Here is a 22875-nt window from a genome sequence, read left to right on the forward strand (position 1 = left end):
TTCCATTTTAAGTCAGGGGAAGCAGGCAAAAAGGATAACTGCACCTTATTAAAATCGCAATTATCCTTTAACACAATTTTTTTCTTTAACAATTTGCAGGGAATAAATATTGCAGTATGCCAAATATCTGTATAGACAGTACTTTAAAAAGAACCTGGGTTATTTCAAATTATTTCTGTATACATTAGTTTTACACTCTCAACCATTTCAGTATGACTACACGATAAGGAGAGCAAGGTTGTGGTATTCATTGTGGTTTGCTGTAGTTTTTTTTTTTTCTACATCTCTAATCTACTCATAATCTAATAGCTATGACAATCTGAAGAGGCAGTGTGGTTAAACAAAGAAAAAAACACATTAAATATAGATTAAAAGTAAGCTTCCTGGACAAGAAACACTTTAAAGGTTTCTACAACATAAGTGAGGTTGTTTTATGTGGCATTTTTTCCTCTACTGGTTAGAGGTTCTTGAAACTATACACAAGCCTGCTCCCACTCCCATCCCAATCCTAATCTTATTACCCTGTAGAATGAAGCTGTCTAAACCTACTTCTGCCAAAAAAATCCACGGACCGATGGGCCCGCAGGGTTCCTAGGTCCTTCTTCACTAGGCAGAAAAAAACTGAAGCTGCAAGGCAGGCTGTGGGGTTGTTACCCAAGGGACCGCCCCATCGGCGGAACTGGAAAGTTCTAGTTTTTATATTACATGTTATGCCTAGTCCTCTCCTAAAGGTGGCGTAACAAACCCAATGGTCTAAGAGAGGGGCTGTGTCAGTCGGTGAATATAAGAGAAAAAAATAAGAACATCAATTTTGTTTGGGTGCAACTTTGCATGCCTGCGCAATTGTCAGTTAAAGTGACGCAGTGCCGAATCGCAAAAAGTGCTCTGGTCAGGAAGGGGGTAAAATCTTCTGGCGCTGAAGCAGTTAAAGGGGGAGTATAGGTTTATTAAGAAAGAAAAACACACATACATACAGTACATCCATGCTGTAGCATATGTATGACACTTCAGCTCTCCCACAACAGCTGTAAGATCGAGAACTGATAGATCACATGACCGCTGATCACTCAGTCACCACTCTTCTCCAGTGCTCACTGCAGCACTGGGGAGGAGACAAGTGTGGCTTTGCTACAGCTTTCAGCTACAAACCTAAACCAAATTTGTCTGTCAATCAAGCAGCTGGTTGGATCCTGGCAATATTGTTGGGATCCTTACCGATCCTGGGGAGGCTCGGCCACGTCAGCTGATAGCAGGTTTAAATAGCCCACTATAAGCTGACTCAGGGTCACAGGAGAACCAAAGTAAATGTATTCCTGTGACCCTCAAGTGAAGTACAGCCAAAAGAGCTTTTAACCATGTAAGAAATAGCTACCACTGGAATCATTAAAACACATGAAGTTAATGGCCCTTTCACAGCATGAGTGCTTTAAAGCACACATTACCTGCATTTATACAGGTTTTGTAAAAGAGGAAGTACACTCTCCCACTCTGATGCTTCTTTTCATTTAGTCCATTATAATAATCAAACTATAGCCACTGTAATCCAGCCCAAATTGCATATTACTTACTGTTTAAAGAAACTTTAAAAAACTTGTTTCCAGGTGTTAGGCAGCGCTATCTTAACCACTTGCCGACCGCCGCACGACGATGTACGTCGACAGAATGGCACGGGCAGGCATATGGGCGTACATGTACGTCCCTGCCTTCCCGCGGGTGGGGGGCCCGATCGGGCCCCCCCACCGGTGCCTGCGGCGGTCGGTATTCGTTCGGGAGCGATCCGGGATGAGGGGGCGGCCATTCATTCATGGCCACCCCCTCTCGATCGCTCCCAACGAATGGAAATGCTCCGTGACATCACTTCCTCTCCTGTAATGTAAACACAGGAGAGGAAGTGATGTAATCTCTCCTCCGTGTCTGTATTTTTCGTTCCGGCACCGAGGAGAGAGGATCGGTGAGTTGCACCAACACGACACTACACAGTAGAACATGCCAGGCACACTCACACCCCCCCTTCACCCCCCCAATTACCCCTGCCCCCCCAGTCACAGTGACACCAATTGCATTTTTTTTTTTTTGCATTGGTGTCATTTGTGACTGTAATAACTGTTAGGGCAGTTAGGGTTAGCCCCCTTTAGTTCTAAGGTACCCCCCTAACCCCCCCAATAAAGGTTTAACCCCGTGATCACCCCCCGTCGCCAGTGTCACTAAGGCTGGGTTCACATTGCAGTGGTTTATGAGAACGGATTTGATTCGCACCGCACTGCAGTGCAAATCACATCCGATCTCTGTGCGATTCGAGTTCAGCCATACAGATAGTATGGCTGAATTCACGTCGCACCCGCCGCACACTCGCATGGGACCCTTTTTTGGTCCGCAGCAGAATCGGATCGCATGGGTGTTCACACCATGCAATCCGAGTTTGCAGATCGCACTGCGATATGCGAACTGATCTGGGGGTGTCATTAACATTTCACTGACACTCCCAGCAGTTCGCATAGGGCAGTGTGAACTGCCGCCGGGAGGCATGCGATGCGGGAACCCGCCGCGGATTCGTGGCGTTCCTGCATCGCTCCAGTGTGAACCCAGCCTAATAAGCGATCGTTTTTCTGATCGCTGTATTAGTGTCACAGGTGACGCTAGTTAGGCAGGTAGGTATTTAGGTTCGCCGCAGCTTTTTATAGCACCAGGGACCCCCATATACTACCGCATAAAGCCCCCTGATTGCTCCCTAGTTAACCCTTTCACCAGTGATCACCATATAACTGTTACAGGTGACGCTGGTTGGTTAGTTATTTTTTTTATAGTTTCAGGGCACCCGCCATTTATTACCTAGTCTCACTAGTGTACCCCTAAATTTAGGGGTGTCTACTTTCCAAAATGGGGTCATTTGGGGGGGGGGGGGGGGTTTGTGCCATCTTGGCATTTTATGGCCTTCAAAACTGTAACGCCCTTAGAAAGCTTGAAGGCGGTGCTTGGTTTTCGGGGCCCCGTACGCGGCCAGGCTCCCAAAAAGTCCCACATATGTGGTATCCTCGTACTCAGGAGAAGCAGCAGAATTTATTTTGGGGTGTCATTTCACATATGCCCATGGCATGCGTGAGCAATATATCATTTAGTGACAACTTTGTGAAAAAAAAAAAAAAAAAGTTTGTAATTTTCCCGCAACTTGTGGCAAAATATAAAATATTCCATGGACTCAACATGCCTCTCAGCAAATAGCTTGGGATGTCTACTTTCTAAAATGGGGTCATTTGTGGGGGTTTTGTGCCATCTTGGCATTTTATGGCCTTCAAAACTGTAATAGGTAGTGAGGAGTGAAGTCAAATATTTACGCCCTTAGAAAACCTGAAGGCGGTTCTTGGCATTCGGGGGCCCCGTACACGGCTAGGCTCCCAAAAAATCCCACACATGTGGTATCCCCGTACTCAGGAGAAGCAGCAGAATTTATTTTGGGGTGTCATTTCACATATGCCCATGGCATGTGTGAGCAATATATCATTTAGTGACAACTTTGTGTAAAAAAAAAAAAAAAAAATTTTTTTGTCATTCAATCGCTTGAGGCAAAAAAATAAAATATTCAATGGGCTCAACATGCCACTTATCAATTTCCTTAGGGGGTCTACTTTCCAAAATGGGGTCATTTGGGGGGGGGTTTTGTACTGCCCTGCCATTTTAGCACCTCAAGAAATGAGATGGGCAGTCGTAAACTAAAAGCTGCGTAAATTCCAGAAAACGTACCTTAGTTTGTAGATGTGACAACTTTTGCGCAAACCAATAAATATACAGTTATTGACTTTTTTTTTACCAAAGACATGTGGCTGAATACATTTTGGCCTAAATGTATGACTAAAATTGAGTTTATTGGATTTTTCTAATAACAAAAAGTAGAAAATATCATTTTTTTTCTAAATTTGCGGTCTTTTTACGTTTATATCGCAAAAAATAAAAATCGCAGAGGCAATCAAATACCATCAAAAGAAAGCTCTATTTGTGGGAAGAAAAGGACGCAAATTTTGTTTGGGTACAACATTGCATGACCGCGCAATTACCAGTTAAAGCAGCGCAGTGCCAAATTGTAAAAAGACCTCTGGTCATTGACCAGCAAAATGGTCCGGTCTGAAAGTGGTTAAGTATTGTTTTCTGAGTCCACAGTGGAGTGCATTTCCGCCCTTACATTGCACACTTCCTGTACTGTTAACCAAGCCTCCTCCTCAATCCAATGTTTCTATGGCAACCCTGCTTCCCTGTTCATAGCCGACTTTTATTTCATAGTATTTACTTGTGCCAATTATCTAATGTTTGCCTGTGTCAGTCTTATCAGCTGCAGCTGATAAGACTGCGGTAATGCTGTCCAATGCCCTGGTTTACACTCCATGTGATGTCACATGGCCATATGGGTTGTAGGAGGAAGCTCTGAATGATTATGCAGTCTCCTGGGATTTAAGTGTTGTGTGCCGTAGGAAGTCCTCATAATAGACAGATAAGTACACAGAGTGTGATGTAAATCAGGGGAGTCTGGGCATGCTCAGTGACGTCATTCTAAAGAACAAAAAGGATTACAATACTAAAGCAAGGAGATATCTACAAGCAGTGTTCATTAGGGTTTTTTATGCCGATTTACATGGGACAAAGTTGTGGGGGAGAGTTTTCAACGCATTTAAACAACCCATTCATTTTGAAAAAAGTTAAGTAGTGGAGTTGGAGTATGATCATAACATCTTAGCGGTTTGATAAAAAAAAAATTATTTTATAAAAAGGTGGGACAGATCATTTACAACTAATGTGATTGAAGTCTACTTACCTTATATTTGCCTTTAATAATGCCTTCAAACAACCTTTCCTTTGTGCCATAAAAAGGCAAACAGCCACTCAATAGGATAAAAAGAATCACACCACATCCCCAAACATCTACAGGCTTTCCATATGGCTCTCTTTTTACTACTTCTGGAGCCATAAAATGTGGTGTTCCTACACGACCTGGAGAAAAAAATAAAAATAAAAAAAGTGATGAGGAAATGTGTTATTAGTGTTCAATAATATGAGACTTGGCATAAAGTTTTACATATGCCTATTTTCCTTATAACTTTCTTTTCAGATTTAAATGATCATAAATATAACCTATTGATTTCTATAAAATACTGTATTTTTTGTATAATGTGGACCTTACACATACTATCCAAAAAAGACTTCATCTAAATATTTCAGCCATGTGTGGTGTGCCCTGTTACCATCAGTCATTACAGATCTCTGCCCACATTTACAGGCAATCCTTGTGTAATTTTCACAGTTAAAACAACTTTGCAAGCTAAAAATACAAACATGAACAAACCGTTCCTATTTAACCCCTTATTAACCTTTTGTTAACCCAAATCGGCTCCAAATAAGTCATTCCTGTTATTTTGCTGCCAGTTAATTTTTCCCCCCCATTATATATTTTTTCCCCCCATTTTCATTTACTTTGTATCTTATTTTTTGTAGCCATGTATTATGCCTCAGTCACATGGGAAGATTTAAGTGTACATCAATGCAAAGGGCTGTTTTCACACTCATGCAATGAACATGTGTTCCGTGCCAACACATGCAGGCAGCCCCAATCCGATAGCCATGCATGGGTGGGCACCTGTCCCTGAATGGACGGCTGTCAAACTGGGACCAGCGCCTGTGTAGCTGCTGTGTCCCAATAGACATGACTGCATGCGGATGCATGGAACACCTTTGTATCCTGTGGGAGCAAATATGACTCTTTGCACAAATGGAAACTTAAGTACACCCGTGTGAGTGAGGCCTTAAAACAAGGGCTCAGAATAAGCATAATAAAAAAAAATCTTTATTTAACCAGTACCTTGATATGCAATGTAATAAACAAAATGTTAGTGTCATTATACAGGACAAACTATAGAAAATGTGCACTTTTCAATCTACAGGAACACCTTGTATTACTTTGTTATCCTTGAAGCTATTAATGGGCATTTGCCCCATAAGCTAAGTGGCATACAGGTGTGATAGTCAATTTAGTTAATTCATTATATCAGAATAAAAACTGGAAAAAAAAAATGTGACGTCCTTTTTTTATATATATATTTTGGGCAAAGAAAAAAAAAATGTATACATAATGCAGTCTTAAAATCATTAACAGTTTATTTTATTTTTATTTTTTTGAGGCCTCAGCGATAATACCGTTTTAATAAAAGATCTAGATTTATTGCCAGATCTATTGGCAGGAGAAAGTAAGGAGGAGGAGGTAAAAAAACAAAAAAACAAAAAAAAACAAACACAACTTCTTTACCCCATTTTCATGTTTTATCCCCCCCCCCCCCCCCTTTTTTTTATTTTTTATTGTTTTAGAGAGAGATGCAATACAAAAATAAGCTCAAAACAAAAAGTCTTTAATCTGTAACTTTGCCATGCTTTATAATAGAAACATACATTTAGTGTCAATATATGGGTCACATTACAGAATAAAATATGTGCCTTTTTTATTAAAACTTGTATTAAAATAACATTGGTCAGAATAGGTTAAAAAAAAAAAAGAAAAAGAAAAAAGAAGCTTGCGTAGAAAATACTTCCTGAAAGACAATACTGCCCATGAGAAAGAAAAACATACATAAGATACAGGATATAAAAAGTTTTTTTTTTTTTTTTTAATACGAGAACTGGGAAGAGCAACAGGTACAGATGTAAACACACGGACATACGGAAAGTATTCACAGCGCTTAACTTTTTCCACATTTTATGTTACATGTTTGTTATGTTACTCCAAAATGGATTCAATTAAATTTTTCCCCCAAAATTCTACACACCAAATACCCCATAATGACAACCTAAAAAGTTTGTTTGAAATCTTTGCAAATATATTAAAAATAAAAGAACAAAAAAAAAAAAAAAAAAAAATCACATTTACAAAAGTATTCACAGCCTTTGCTTAATACATTGTTGAAGCACATTTGGCACTAATTACAGCCTCAAGTATGAGTATGATGCTGCAAAGCTTGGCACACCTATTTTTGTGCAATTACTCTCCTTCTTTGTAGGACCTCTCAAGCTCCATCAGGTTGAATGGGGAGCGTCAGTGCTCAGCCATTTTCAGATCTCTCCAGAGATGTTCAATCAGGTTCAAGTCTGGGCTCTGGATGGGTCACTCAGGGACATTCACAGAGTTGTCCCATAGCCACTCCTTTGTTATCTTGGCTGTGTACTTAGGGTCGTTGTCCTGTTGGAAGATGAACCTTCGCCCCAGTCTGAGGTCCAGAGCACTGTGGAGCAGGTTTTCATCAAGGATGCCTCCGTACATTGCTGCATTCATCTTTTTCTCGATCCCGACTAGTTTCACAGTTGCTGCTGCTGAAAAACATCCCCACAACATTGTGCTGCCACCACCATGCTTCACTCGTTTCCTACAGACATGGCGCTTGCCATTCAGGCCAAAGAATTCAATCTTTGTTCCATCAGACCAGAGAATTTTGTTTCTCATTGTCAGAGTCCTACAGTGTCAGGGCTGGCTTAGCCCTTCCTCCGCTGTGCTGGCCACTCAGCTGTTGGCCAATTGCCAGCTCTCTTCTCTTTCCACATTTACCAGCTGTTCCCGGTGATGCTCGTCTGACCTGCCTATTTAAAGCCTTCCTGCTCTTTTTCATTTGCCTTTGTGTGGTCACATCACAGGGAACCATCTCCTGCTGTTTGTTTTAAGACTGGCTTGCTGACATCCCCACCTGGCTTCTTATCCTGCTTGCGGTTGCTCTCCTTGGATCCCTGACTTGCGGCCTGACTGATCTGGTTAGTGAACTTTGGACTGGCTGACTACCCGACCTGGCTACAGGACTCTGGCTATGCTTGACTACGCTTTTTTCTATTTACCTCTTTATTAATAAACAAGTGTGATTTGATTGTACTTCTGTGTCATGGTTTCTGACATACAGTTGCCTTTTGGCAAACTCCTTGTGGACTGCCATGTGCCTTTTACCGAGAAGTGGCTTCCTTCTGGCCACTCTACCATACAGGCATGATTGTTCGAATGCTGCAGAGATGGTTGTTCTGGAAAGTTCTCTTCTCTCCACAAAGAAACACTGGAGCTCTGTGAGTGTGACAACTGGGTTCTTGGTCACCAGACTAAGGCCCTTCTCCCCCAATCGCTCATTTTGGCTGGGCGGCCCACTCTGGGGTGTGTTCTGGTGTTTCCAAAATTCTTCTATTTACGGATGATGGAGGCCACTTTTCTCATTGGGACCTTCAATGCTGCAGAAATTTTTCAGTAGCCTTCCCCAGATCTGTGCCTCGATACAATCCTGTCTCGGAGGTCTACAGACAAATCCTTGGGCTTCATGGCTTGATTTGTGCTCTGATGTGCACTGTTAACTGTGGGACCTTATATAGACTAGTGTGTGCCTTTCCAAATAATGTCCAATCAACTGAATTTACCACAGGTGGACTCTAGAGCTGCACAATTAATCGTCAAGAATAGTTATCGCAATCTTGACTGAAGTGTTTCACAGTTCTTTCTATGCAAAGAATTCTCTCTGCTCTTCTGAAACCACAGCCCTCAAAACACAGGAAGAGAAAAACTGGGCAGTCTGCCAAGAATCAAAACATTCTTCATCAAACTTAACTATAAACAGTCTTCATTGAACTTAACTATGAACATTGTAACAATTTGTCAATGGAATAGACTGTGTGCAAGTGAAAAAAATTTAACCACTTAAACACCAAACCTTTTTCTGACATTTGTTGGTCTCAAGTTAAAATAATTTTTTTTGCTAGAAAATTACTTGGAACCCCCAAACATTATATATATTTTTTTAGTAGATACACTATAGAATAAAATGGCGGTTGTTGCAATATTTTATGCCACATTGTATTTGCTCAGCGGTCTTTCAAATGCATTTTTTTTCAATTGCTTTAATGAATTAAAAAAAAGAAAAAACAACCAGTAAAGTTAGCCCATTTTTTTTTTTTGTATAACGTGAAAGATTTTACGTCTTGAGAATCGTGATCTTTTTATTCTAAGCAAAAAAATTGTGATTCTTATTTTGGCCAGAATCGTGCAGCTCTAGTGGACTCCAATCAAGTTGTAGAGACATATCAAGAATAGTCAGTGGAAACCAGATGCACCTGAGCTCAATTTTGAGTGTCATGGCAAAGGCTGTGAATACTTATGTACATGTGATTTTTTTTTTGTTATTTTTTTTTTTGAAGATTCATTTTATTCAGATTTTAAGACCCTTTCACACTGCCGTGCCCATAGCGTTGGCGGTAAAACGCCAAGAAATATCTCCTAAACCTACACGGTTTAGGAGATATTTACAAAAAGACAGGCACCGCTGTCTACGGTGCATGTGCTGTAGACAGCGGCGCGCAGGCGCACTGACAATGCCCACTGCTACTGACCATCGCTGGCTCCTGTGTCAGGTAAGTGACACATAATGGGATTCTATGAGATGCATAATAGCCCATTATGCTTTACCTTTGCAGGGACACAAAGAGGAAGCAAACCCATCAGGGTTTACTTCCTCTTTAAGCTATCAAAAGGTCCGCAACTGTCCCTCTAAGAAAATCTGGTCAAAGTATTTTATGCCCCTCAATGCCCATATTTGTGGCTCAGGAATGGACAGAAACCGACAATTCGGGGAAAACTCAAAGGGGAGTATGTGGAGAAACATGTCCAGGAGGGTTAGGGTGGGCAGCATAAACCACCGACCAAGCTTTCAACACTGATTTCATAGAATTAGTCAATGGGAGAGAGGATGCAATAGATTTATCAAGGCCTCATATAAGCTTAAACTGGAAGCCTCCAACACCACCACAGTGTTAGAATCATCTGCAAGAAGCCAGTTATGGGCATGTGTTAATAGGGAAGCCAGATAATATGTATTGAGATCAGGGCAAGCCAAGAACCCCTGATGCCAGGGTCTTTGGAGGACCGACAATTTAAACCTTGGCTGACCCGAGCCCCAGAGAAAAGAGGCCAGGCAGGAATTCATGATTCTAAATAATTTTTGGGGTATCCATCCAGATGAATGCCTGAAGACATAAAAACATAGGTAGAAGCTTAATTTTAAATAAAGTTATTCGTCCAATCAGGGAAATGCGGAGATGCGACAGCCTGGGGGGGGGGGGGGACGTCGCAGAAAGCAGGATCACGTGCCCGAACAGCGGTGCGTCCCAGTGTGCCCAGGACCCCCAGAGATTGGCCCTCCTGATCACATGACACTCAGTAAAAAACACCAAAATCTGTTCCAGTAAACATGTGTGCACATCTGCCCGCGATCATCTAGCATATCTAATTCCATTGTTCTAGTGCTCCAGGGCCTTCAAAATGCGATAGGTACTCAGGACATGAAATGTAATTTATGCCTTTAGAATTTCTGACGGTGCTTCCTGCTTGTTGTGCCTCTGTATAAGGCCAGGCTGTGAAAGTGTCACACATGTTGCATCGCCATACTCAGGAGTAGCAGAATATATTTTGGGGTGCAAGTTTTGCTATGTACATGATATCTATTAGAAATATCTTATAAAAATTACAACTTTGTGCAAAAAAAAAAAAAATACATTTTAATTTTCTTCCATTTTCCAAAAACTTATGGGAAAAAAATTAAATATTCAAAAGACTCATTATGCCTCCTGTAATATACTCTGGGGTATTTGCTTTCCAAAATGGGGTCGTTTTGTGGGTAATTCCATTGTCTTGGTGCTTCAGGGCCTTCACAAATGTGATAGGTAGTCAGGAAACGAAATATGTAATTTATGTTCCTAAAACACCTGATGGTGCTCCCTGCATGTTGGTCCGCTGTACGTAGCCAGGCTGTGAACAAGTCCCACACGTGTGGTATCTCCATACTCAGAAGGAGTAGCAGAATGTAGTTTGAAGTGTAATTGCAAGTTTATCTATGCCTTATGTAAAAAATAACTAATTGAATTACAATTTTGTGGGGAAAAAATAAAAATCAAAAAAAAAAAAATTCTTCATTTTCCAAACTATTGTGGGCAAAAAATTGTACCTTCAAAAAAAACTCACTATGCCTCTTGGATACCTTGGACTGTCATCTTTACAAAAAGGGGTCATTTGAGGGGTATCTGTACTGTCCTAACATCTTAGGGCCTCAAGAAATGATAGCCCGTCAGTATATTAGGATTGATCAATTTTCAATAATAGCTTGTAGACTCTATAACTTAAACACAAACCTATTATGCACTTATCTGGATTTTTTTTTTTTATACCAAAGATATGTAGCAGAATACAATTGTGGCCTAAATGTATTATGAAATTTGATTTTATTGGATTTTTTTTTAAAACAAAGAAAATATTTTTTTCCAATATTTTCGCTGATAAATCGCAAAGAATAAAACAAAAACCCAGTGGTGAATAAATACCACCAATAGAAAGCTCCATTTGTGTGAACAAAATGATAAAAAAATGTCATTAGCGTACATTGTAGTATGACTGCGTAATTGTCGTTCAAGGTGCAAGAGCACGGAAAGCTGAAAATTGGTCTGGTAAGGAAGGGGGTGAAAGTGGCCAGTATTGAGGTGGTTAACAGAGATCTCGGAAATACTCGGGGACAGCTTAGCTGAACTCGGAAACCCTCGGGACTGGAGTATTTCCGAACGGCTCCACACCGTTCCGAATGTCATCGGCGCCCCCACACCTCTGGCCAAACACGGTAATGCACACCACATTAGCTTGAATTCTGCTCGCTTTGCGAGACAACACTCACAAACAGAGTTAGGATTTAAAAAACAAAACAAATGTTGCTCGTCTTTCAAGACGCTTGATAACCGAGTTACTCAACCAAGGTTCCACTGTATTTGATATTTATCTCACAAAGTCTCCTATGATCATCATTGAAGGTTTTCCTCCTGCTCTGTAATTCAACAGAGAAATATGGTAATAGTAGGACAGGCGTATACTGTAGGGAAGCGTGGGGTGCTTGCAAGCTTCCAAAAGGATCAGGTCATAATCACGGTAATTGAGAAAGCAGACCAGAAAAGGATGAGGATTCATTCCTGGTATGGCCCATCCTGTATGTACTCGATGAGCAGGTTCAACGACGTAGGTTGGATAAACCTCAGTGAGGCCCAGCAGATTTTTAAAGAACCCTTCTGCAAACTCTGCTGGTTGGGCACCCTCCTCATCCCCCCGGGAGTTTTTTTTATTTTTTAGAAATTTGCAAAGATTTCAAACAAAATAGTTTCACGTTATTATGGGGGTATTTGTAGAATTTAAAGGAAAATAATAAATGTAATGCTTTTTGGAATAAGGCAGCAACATAACAAAATGTGGAAAAAGTAAAGCGCTGCGAATACTTTCTGGATACATTGTACATGCTGGGCCACAAGGGATGTACTCAGAGACCCTACTAAGCGGAGCAGTGTGCTCTGTGTGAAAGGGGCCTTACACTTTGAGCATCTGCGTACATTAAAGTACTAGTGAACCCAAAAGTGACATACAGCTAGGAATTTGGTGGGCTGAGTCTGCCCTAGGCATTTTATATGTCTTGGAAACTTAAAGGCCAAGTTCACAGAAAAAATAATAAATGCACATATATTTTTGCAGGAAAAAAAACACTTTTCTCCTGCTGGAACCTGGAAAACATTGTACCTCGATCAGTAGATCATGGGAGCAATGGGGGCTGCTGCAGACATGTCCCCAGCTTTCAGCCCATTCCTCTGTACAGACTTTCAGTTAGAAAGTTGGAGACTATGTCCATGGACTACAAGAGTGCGCATCAGCACCGTCGCAGCCCACTGAAACTACAAGCCCATCTGCCACCATCGTAGATGGACTTGTAATTTATTCATTGTAACAGGAACCTGTGAATAAATGACACAGCTATGTGGACAGAGCCCAACACAGCTACGCTGTTTTTAAAAAGTAACGGGACAAAGATGTCACAGGGAAGTAAAGATTGGGGGGGGGGGGTGGGGGGGAGAGGAGGCAGGAGCGGAAACATGTTACATACACCACCCTAAACAGGGGTGGAACATGCAACAGGTTCCAAAAGGAGAACTTATCCTTTAAACATCAAGCTTTTCTTGCCATAATTCCTGAGTGGTATGTTCTTCTAGAGATGCAGATACCTCAGCTTTAAAAATAAAACAATAACATAATTAAAGCACAGCGTTATGCTTTACAATGTGTTTATTGCTCTTGCTGGCTTGGGTACTCCAAAAAGTCCTATTAAAATGACGAGTAAGCAAGAGTCAGTAGTAGAGCAGAGTGATGGGAACAGAATGAACTCCATATGACACAACAGGCTTCACACCAAGCCCTGCATTTTCTGAATGGGGAATAAAATGAAGGCAGCATTATGAAGTAACTTCACAGAATATAACAAAACAAATAACTATATGTGCTCTCCAGTTGAAATTAGCCCCCTAGAGTGGGCTGAAAAATATATAAGCACTTAAAATTCAGTGGAAACAAAGCCCTTATGCATACAGACTGGGGCTTCCCTCCGTATAACCACATCCAGCCATTGATTTCTAAAGACAGCTGGACACCCATGGTTCCTAGGTAGAGAAAACAATTATACAGCCCCAGGCACTGTGTGCATGTAGCCTCCTAACAGTTGCGTGATTTTTCCTCGGCTTGAAGCAATGCCTGTGTAATGTTGAGGTCTATGGACCTCAAGTCGCGTTAAGTTCAAGGCCAAAATAGTGCAAGAATGACTGACAGCTATGAATGGTACTGATGGGGGTACAACTTGTCATGAGTAGCACAAGTGTGAAAGGGGCCTAATAGATTCAGCAGTAATTTCATAAAAATTTTATCTAAAGCTGGCCATAGATGGATAGAATTTTGAATGTAAATTCTAAGGAGAATTTGTACGAAAAGTCTCAGAACATTGGTTTGTCTTTCAAAAGATGTTGTTTGCTTTTAGGCTGGGTTCACACTAGAACTGCACGATTCTAGCCAAAATTATGATTTTTTTTTGCTTAGACTAAAGATCACGATTCTTGTGGCACATTATGCAAAAAATTTAGCTAATTTTAGTTAGTTTATTAAATATAGTGTGTTTTTAAAAAAAAAAAAAAAATTGAGTTTGAAAGACCGCTGCGCAAATACAGTGTGCCAAAAATTTTTTTCAATGAAATTGAGAGTGCCAGCTACATAAAAATTTATGTCAACTTCACACAGTCAAATCACAGCGTTTTTTTTTTATCACGTAAATGCTGAAAACTACTTAAAAAATAATAAATAAACACACTTAAATAAATAGATCCAAATGCAAATAGCATTGCCAAGGCCACCCTCACCATTTTTTTTCACCTACACACCTCAGATCAGTGCAAACCCTGTACCTTAACCTCTTCAATACCAGGCACTTATGCACCTTCCTGCCCAAGTCAATTTTCGTCTTTCAGCGCTGTTACAAATTTTTTATCATGTTGTTCCCACAAATAGAGCTTTATCTTGGTGGTATTTGATCACCTCTGCAATTTTTTTATTTTTTGTGCAACAAATAAAAAAAATAAAAAAAAAAAAGACTGAAAATGTAGAAAAATAATTTTTCTTATTTTTTTATTTTTTGTAAATACGTTTTCTTCAATGACAGGCAGTGATATGGCGGCACCGACGGGCACTCGTAGACGGCACTGATGGCACTTATGGGTGGCAATGATGGGTGGCATTGCTGTTCATCATTTTTATTGTGCCATAGAGGTGCCAGTCAGTGCCCATTTGTGGGCACTGAATGGCATATGTTGGGCATTCATCTTCACATGTGGATGGCCATGGGGGATGTGCCTGGCCATCCACATGTTAGGAGCTTCCCTGGTGGTCCAGTGTGGGCATCCGAAGGGGGGGGGGGGGGGCTGTGCTGATAAACAAATCAGCGCAGACCGCCCTGTCAGGAGAGATGCCGATCGGCTCTCCTCTACTCGCGTCTGTCAGACACAGGTGAGGAAAAGCTGAGCAACGGCTCTTCCTGTTTACATCGTGATCAGCCATCACTGGACATGGCTGACATGAGATCGGTGTAGCGGTGTGTCAGACGGACACACTACCGATCACCGCGATATGCTCACGGCAGCGGCTGCTATCCTGCAGGACGTCATATGACGCCCAGTCAGCATAACTGAACCACCGCCCGGCCGTCATTCTGCTATAGGCTGGGTGGAAAGTGGTTAAGCTCTCATGTGAGACCCAATGCATGCATCATCACACCTCAAACATCAGCCCCAATTTCTGCACCTTCACACCTCAGACCAGGCCCAAATTTTGCACCTTCACGCCTCAGATCAGGCCCAAATTTTGCACCTTCACACCTCAGATCAGGCCCAAATTTTGCACCTTCACACCTCAGATCAGGCCCAAATTTTGCACCTTCACACCAGAGATCAGACCCAATAACTGCACATTCACACTTAAGAGCAGCCCCGATTTCTGCACCTTCACATCTCAGATCAGACCCAGTACATGCACCTTTACACCCAATATCAGGCCCAATTTCTGTTTCTTTACACCTCCGATCAGGCCCAGCTTTTGTACCTTAACACCTCAGATCAGACCCAACTTCTGCAGCTTTAAAACTCAGAATAGGTTTATATTCTGCACCTACAGATCTCAGATTAGGCCCAGTTTCTGCAGCTTAAGATTTTATACAAGCCCCAAAGCTTGCACCTTTTACACTTTAGATCCGTCCCAATTTCTGCTCCTTCACACCTCAGATCAGACCCAATTTCTGTAACTTCAGGACTCCGATCAGGCCCAATTTCTGCACCTTCAGATCTCATATGAGCCCCAATTCATGCAACTTGATACTTTAGATCAAGCCCAATTTCTGCACCTTCAGATCTCTTGTATGCAGTGCATGCACCTTCAAACCACAGATCTGGCCCAATTTCTGTACTTGAACACCTCAGCTCAGCTCCAATGTTTTCACCTTCAGGTCTAAAATGAGCCCCAAATTCTTCACATTTAGACCTTTAGATCAGCCCCAATGCATGCAGCTTCAGAACGCAGATCATCCCAAATTCCTGCAGCTTCAGAACCCAGATCAGTCCCAATTCATAAAACTATGGATTTTTGGCACACAAATCTTTTTTAGATTAAAGCTGAACTGCAGAAAAAATGTTTTTTGGAACTATTGGTAACTACTACAGTAACTTAGCCCTATTAATAAGTACAAGAGGTGTGTATGGCTGCTGCTTAATGCAAAATTCATACCTAGCTCAAAGTTGGCTACTAAAAAAAGGACTATTTTCAGGTGCTGTGGGTAAAGAAAGCAGCAGCTGTGACAGTGGCATCCCCTGCACCACATTTCTTGAACTTAATAGGGCTCAGTTACTGCATTTGTGTACACACTGGAAATGTAGTTAGGACTTATATTAATGTAAGACTGGTTCTCATATGATTTCATTGGAATGTGTGGGTTCCCGTGCAATTCTTGCGCGTTCCCATGCAGTGTGTTTTGACAGTCAATTTGACTAGGCTGCAAAAAGGCCATGCAAAAAGTAGTGCATGGACCACGCAAAAACGCACTGCACCAAAACTACATGGTAATATGTTTGCAATCTGGGGTGTCATTACTGATACACTGGCTCAGTGGCATCACCAGGGTTCGTGCCACCTAGTGCGATAAAACATTTTCCTGTGCTGGAGTCATGTAATTACCTGTCCTAAGCCAGAGCACAAGAGCAGGCAGCTGGTGTATTGGTCTCCACATCGCTTCAGGCTCAATTCGGGTGAAGAGTGAGGTGGGCGGGCCGGAGTTGAAGTGGGTGGGCAGAGACTGTGACCATTCTTGCAGTGTTCTAAACAGGTAGGCGGGAGTCAAGGCGAAAGCCGGGAACTGAGATCTGCAGGAGCCAACCACATTGCCTTGTATGCATAGAGCCGGGTCGGAACCGTGACCATCCCTGCTGTTTCCTATGAAGGTGGGCAGGAACAGGCTGGGGGAGCCAACCACACTGCCTTGTATTGTATGCATAAAGCAAGGCTTCTTGCAGTTTTCTATGGGCGGGAGCTAGAAACAGACTTGTGGGAGCAAACCACACTGCCTTGTATGCATAGAGCTGGGCAGGAACCGTGACAATCCCTGCTGGTGGGAACTGAGACCTGTGGGAGCTAACCCACTGCCTTGTACGTATAGAGCACAGCCACTGGCCAGTTTTGTTGTGCAGGAGATGGGTCTCCTCTCCTAGGTTTCCCTTTGCGTGCCATTATGAATGCCCTGCGTGCAACATCTGGCAGGCGGGGCGGGGGGTTGTCGACCCTGGTCTAATCAATGTGGTCATAAACTTGGCAGGCTTCCCGTTTTCTTTTTTGCTTTTTAGACAGCTGTCAGCAGAGAATGCTGCATAGAATCACAAAAATGCTTTGTTAAGATTGCAAGGGGGGGAAGAATCGTGATCTGATTCTTTAACGATTAATCGTGCAGTTCTAGTTCACACTTTATGCGAATTGTATGCGGGGAAATTCGCAATGAAGCCCCTTTCACACATCTCCAGGGCAGCCGCAGTCTGCATTTGGAAGGGTTTCTGTGCGTCTTTGGTTCCGATTCAGGTGCGAATTCAGGCAAAAATTTGGACCCGATTCACACCTGAAATTGGTAAACAGGGACCCACCGGACCCCAAGCTGTGAGGCACGACCCCACCATGTGTGAACCTAGCCTTAAAGTCAGTCATATCATGATAGAAATTTGGCCAGTTCAGCAGGAATGTATAAGCACCGATTTCGATGAGATGTATGAGCCTGTCTGTTTTTTCCCCAAACTATTACCGCAGGCAATAGCCAGCATAAATACTCAATGTGTTCTGCAGACAGGTAAGACTTCCCACACTCCCTGATGGCAGAACAGCCCTGCAGGAGGGATTCCCCCCATCAACAATGACAGCACTATTTGCCCACAGTTAACCACTTGAGACCCGCACTATGTCTATTGACGTCATGGGGTTTCTCTGGTTATATCTAAATGATGCCTGAGTCCACAGACATCATTCAGATATTGCCGTTTTCAGCCGGCGATTCCCTACACCATAAGAACGATCATAGCGGCTGTTCCGCCGCTTGATCGTTCTTACAGGCGGCGGGAGGGGACGCTCCCTCCGGTGCTTCTACCGACTCACCGTTTCCATCGGTGAGTCGGTCACAGGATCCGCCGGCCCCAGCATGTGATCATAGAGATTTCCGGCGGACTAGATTGTCCCCGGAGTCTCTATGATCGTTCGGAGGTCGGGCGCGATGTTATGACGGCGCCGATCTGGCTAGGAAGCCATGATCGTTTTTTTTTTTTTTTTTATTCTTCCCAGCCTAGAGGTGAGATATGGGGTCTTATTGACCCCATATTTCACTGTAAATAGGTCCGATCGTGCCATATTCCTATTACAAGGGATGTTTACATTCCTTGTAATAGGAATAAAAGTCATCAATTTTTTTTTTTTTTTTTTTAAGTGTAAAACTAAAAAAATAAAAAGAAAATTAATTAAAAAAAAGAAAAATTTTTTTAAGCGCACCTGTCCCCGTGAGCTCGCACACAGAAGCGAACGCATACGTAAGTCCCGCCCACATATGAAAACGGTGTTCAAACCACACATGTGAGGTATCGCCGCGAACGTTAGAGCGAGAGCAATAATTCTAGCCCTAGACCTCCTCTGTAACCCAAAACATGTAACCAGTAAAAAAATTTAAAGCGTTGCCTATGGGGATTTTAAAATACCAAAGTTTGGCACCATTCCACGAGCGCGTGCAATTTTGAAGCGTGACATGTTGGGCATCTATTTACTCGGCGTATCCTCCTCTTTCACATTATGCAAAAAAAATTGGCCTAACTTTACTGTATTTTTTTTTAAACATGAAACAGTTTTTTTTCTGAAAAACACACGTTCGGAAAATTGCTGCGCAAATACCGTGCGAGATAAAAAGTTGCAATGACCGCCATTGTATTCTCTAGGGTCTTTGCTAAAAAAACATATATAATGTTTGGGGGTTCTATGTAATTTTCTAGCAAAAAAATTTGGAATTTTACATGTAGGAGAGAAATGTCAGAATTGGCCTGGGTCTGAAGTGGTTAAACTGTGGATTACTTTTCTGAAATTTTTAAATAGATTTCTACCAAACGTAGTTCCCTTTTCACTAAACTTTAGGTGGATCAGTATGACAACCTACTTCCACATATATAAAATGGCACTGCAGAGGCTCTTTTGGCTTTAGGAGATACCTGGATGATGGGGGACCATTCCAGCAGGGCTTATGGTAACGTATGAAACCGTGCTGTGTGTTGTCATCTGTGTGATGTGCTAAGAAAAATGGTGCTTGTACAGTTTTGGTGTGTTGGCTGCCCATATGCAACACATACTACTGTGCAAATACTGTATGTCATTTATGGGCATTACAGCAGAACATACTGGACCCTTCTTCTGGAGGATCCTCCTATAATACAGAAACATCTAGAAGGCCAGCATGCCTCATAATATCTCCCCACATGCTAGAAACCTGTTTAAAAGGAATGCATGTTCCTGTGAATGCAGGACCCTGCATTCACTATATCTGGTCTCCCACAGTACACAAAACATGGAAACGCAATTATTTTAGTAAATATAAATGGCACATTTTCTCATCAATAGTATATAGCAGTCTTGTGACTTATAGCAATGTCTGGCTGAGCACTGGTTAAAGTTTGTAGGAGGAGCTTTCATTCTCCTCTGACTGTCCTATGAGGCTGCAGGACCCCTGTCCCTCTGTCTGGACTGTGCCGATTGGCCCTGTGCTGACCACATGCACCCTCCCAAAAAAAAATAAAATAAAAAAAAAATAAACTTTCTAACAATACACACTAAATTGAGCATGTGCAGAGTGTCCACACGACTCTGTACCATCAGGAGATGGTTTGGGGACTGCAGAAGAAGGGGAGGATCAGAGAAGACAGGATCAAACAGCCTTTTTACACAAGGTAGAGGATTAACCCCTTAGGTTTCACAGTGAGCATAACAAGCATGCTTCACTGCCTATAGAGAACGATTTTACTGTTGTGGGTTTAATAACACTAAGTTTGGCCATACATTATACAATTTTCTTGGACAACTTTGCTTTAGATTTACCAAAACCATATAATATGGAGGTCAACCCTAAACACTTTCAATCTGAATGTAATCAGGCTTACCTGTAGGTCCAAGAAATATCTCCCAAACCTATAAGGTTTAGGAGATATTTGACCGAAGACAGGCACCGCTATCTACGGCGCATGCGCTGTAGACAGCGGCGCGCAGGCGCACTGAGCAGGGCATCGTCAATGACGGCAATGCCGCGAGTCTCGGTTCCGGTGCGCATGCGCGGGAGTGACGTCATCGCTGCTCCGGCGAATCACAGCGCCGAAACAGCGAGACCCACGGAGACCCACCAAGAAGATGGACGCTCGGAACTACAGGGGACAGCGGTGACTTCGCTGGCTCCTGTGTCAGGTAAGTGACACATAATGGACTACTATGTGATGCATAGTAGTCCATTATGCTTTGCCTTTACAGGGAATGAAAGAGGGAGTAAACTCATCAGGGTTTACTTCCTCTTTAAAGCCCCACTTTATCCAAGATTATATTTTCATTTATGGAAAGGGGACGTGATAAAAACTCTAAAAAGGTTTGAATCTGCCGTTTGGGTCACCATTGAAGATTGACCCCTTACTTCCTTTCAGGACAGTGGAAAATCTCTTTAGTCGGGGGTTAAAAAAAAGATGGGAAAGGTTAGATCCTTTGTCAGGTTATTATTACAGTGAGTGTTCTTGTCTTAATGCCAACTGCTCCCCTAACTTTTTCTCCTGCTGTTACAGGCACAGAAAGGTGAGGGGTAGATAGGTGAGAAATACATAATGTATCCACAGTTGTAATAAAAACTTGCTTTTCTTTCAAAGCACACACAGGACCACAATAGTATTTTAGTAATGCATCAAATCCTAACTACATTAAACAGTAAATTATTATTGTCCTTACCTCCAGCTACAAGGCCAGACTCCCCCAGCTGTATTGCAACGCCAAATCCTCCAAGCTTGACTGGGGCAGAGTTTTCTTTTGAAGCGAGGAGTACACAATGAGGCTACACAAAAAAAAAAAAAATACAATGGTATTACTTGCTAAATATCACCAAACAGCAATTATATGCTCTATGGAAATTATATAAAAATGAAAAGATGACTAAAGCATCACTTATATACACATGTTAATGGAATGGGTTATAACCACTTGACCTCCGAAAGATTTACCCCCCCCTTCTTGATCAGGCCATATTTTGCAATATAGCACTACATTATTTTAACTGACAATTGAGCGGTCATGCAATGATGTTCCCAAATAAAATGAATGCAATTTCCCCACAAATAGAGCCTTCTTTTGATGGTATTTGATCACCACTGCATTTTTTATGCTATAAAACAAAAAAAAATTGTGCTAAAAAACAAAAACAATTTTGAAATTTTTTTTTTTTACTTTCTGCTGTAAAATATATTGTAAAAAGGAAAAAAAATCAAATTTAGTCATACATTTAAGCCAATATGTATTCCTCTACGTACATGTTTTTGGTTTAAAAAAAAATAAAAAAATCCCAATAAGCGTATAGTGATTCTTTTAACTTATAGCGTTTGCAAACTATGGAATGTATACTGGATTTATTTTTATATTAGTAATGGCGTCAAACAGACTTAGTGGGACAACAATATTGCGGTAGACAATTGGACACCGACTGACACTTTTGACACGTTGCCAGTGACGAACTGGCAACGAACCAGTGACACCAATACAGTGATCAGTGCTAAAAATATGTACTGTCACCGCACTAACCCTGGCTGGGAAGATTTAAAATAATCACATTTTGTTGCTTTGCAGCCTCAAATGAAGATAGACACCATTTTTGTTTTATCCAGCTGTATTTACTAGTGCAACCTATAACATCCAAGTGAAAGATGGAACACCAACATGTCAGAAAAAAAAAAATGTTCAACTTCACAACTCCTTTAACCATCTACCCCTTCCCCAAACCATCCCTACTAACAGCTGCAGAAATCCCGTGATGCTCCTCTATAATTAATAAAGTAAAAAAAAAAAAAATTTTATGAAAGGACCTCCACCTTCCCACATATGCAAATATGTAAACATTTAAATTTACTGTTCGCTCCAAAGGTTTTAATGTGTTGCCTACGAGCCATTTTGGAGATTGTAATATTTTGCCTTTCACATAATTTTGAGGTTTGACAAGTTTGGCGTTGCTTAATTTACACAAAACAGTGGCAGCTTTTGTATTTTACAAAACAAAATTAGAGAACATATTGCATCTGTGCGCATTAAAATTATCCTATTTTTTTTTTACTAAAGATATAACTCAGATAAACATTTCAGCAAATACCATTTGGCATACAAATGTGTGACTACCATTTTTCATATTCTACCGGTCCTCGGATTTCGAAAAAAAAATAAAATGTGTGAATTTTTTAAAAGAAAAATAATTAGTATTTTAAAGTGTAAAATAAATGCAGCGTGAGGTCTAGAGGTAAAATATCCCTGGCATTTTTCTTTAACCGGCTCCCAACCAGCGCACGTCGATGTACGTCGGCAGAATGGCACGGGCAGGCAAATGGGCGTACCTGTATGTCCCTTTGAATTAGCCACCCTGCCATCATGAGCGCGCTGCTGGTCGGGACCCCCGTGAGTCTGATTGCGGGTCCCGCGGACTCGATCGCCGCGGGCATACCCGCGATCGTCTCACAAGGTGGCTGAATGGAGAAATGCCGTTATAAACAGCATTTTCCCCATTCTGTCTAGCAACTAGTGACGCTGATCTCTGCTCCATGTGATTGGAGCAGAGATCAGTGTTCACTAAATAAAAGCCCACCCCCCCCCCCCCCAGTTAGTAACACACCCCTAGGAACACTTAACCCCTACACTGCCACCCACTG

At 41.8% G+C, this 22875-nt stretch overlaps 1 protein-coding gene across 15 annotated transcripts in view; it reads right to left on the minus strand.

Moving 5' to 3' along the window:
- Positions 1-22875, minus strand: part of CASK (calcium/calmodulin dependent serine protein kinase) — a 486621-nt gene that overhangs the window by 237593 nt on the left and 226153 nt on the right. For all 15 annotated transcript variants that reach the window (XM_077480904.1, XM_077480896.1, XM_077480902.1 and 12 more), the window contains exons 6-7: positions 20921-21023; positions 4802-4977 (exon numbers count right to left, since the gene is read on the minus strand). In XM_077480904.1, coding sequence (XP_077337030.1) covers positions 4802-4977; positions 20921-21023 — 279 coding nt within the window. The remainder of the gene's footprint in view (positions 1-4801; positions 4978-20920; positions 21024-22875) is intronic.

This window comes from Lithobates pipiens, unplaced genomic scaffold, assembly GCF_037356315.1.
Source record: "Lithobates pipiens isolate NorthernLeopardFrog02 unplaced genomic scaffold, aLitPip1_a1.2 Scaffold_16, whole genome shotgun sequence".
In the NCBI taxonomy this organism is placed as follows: Eukaryota; Metazoa; Chordata; class Amphibia; order Anura; family Ranidae; genus Lithobates; species Lithobates pipiens.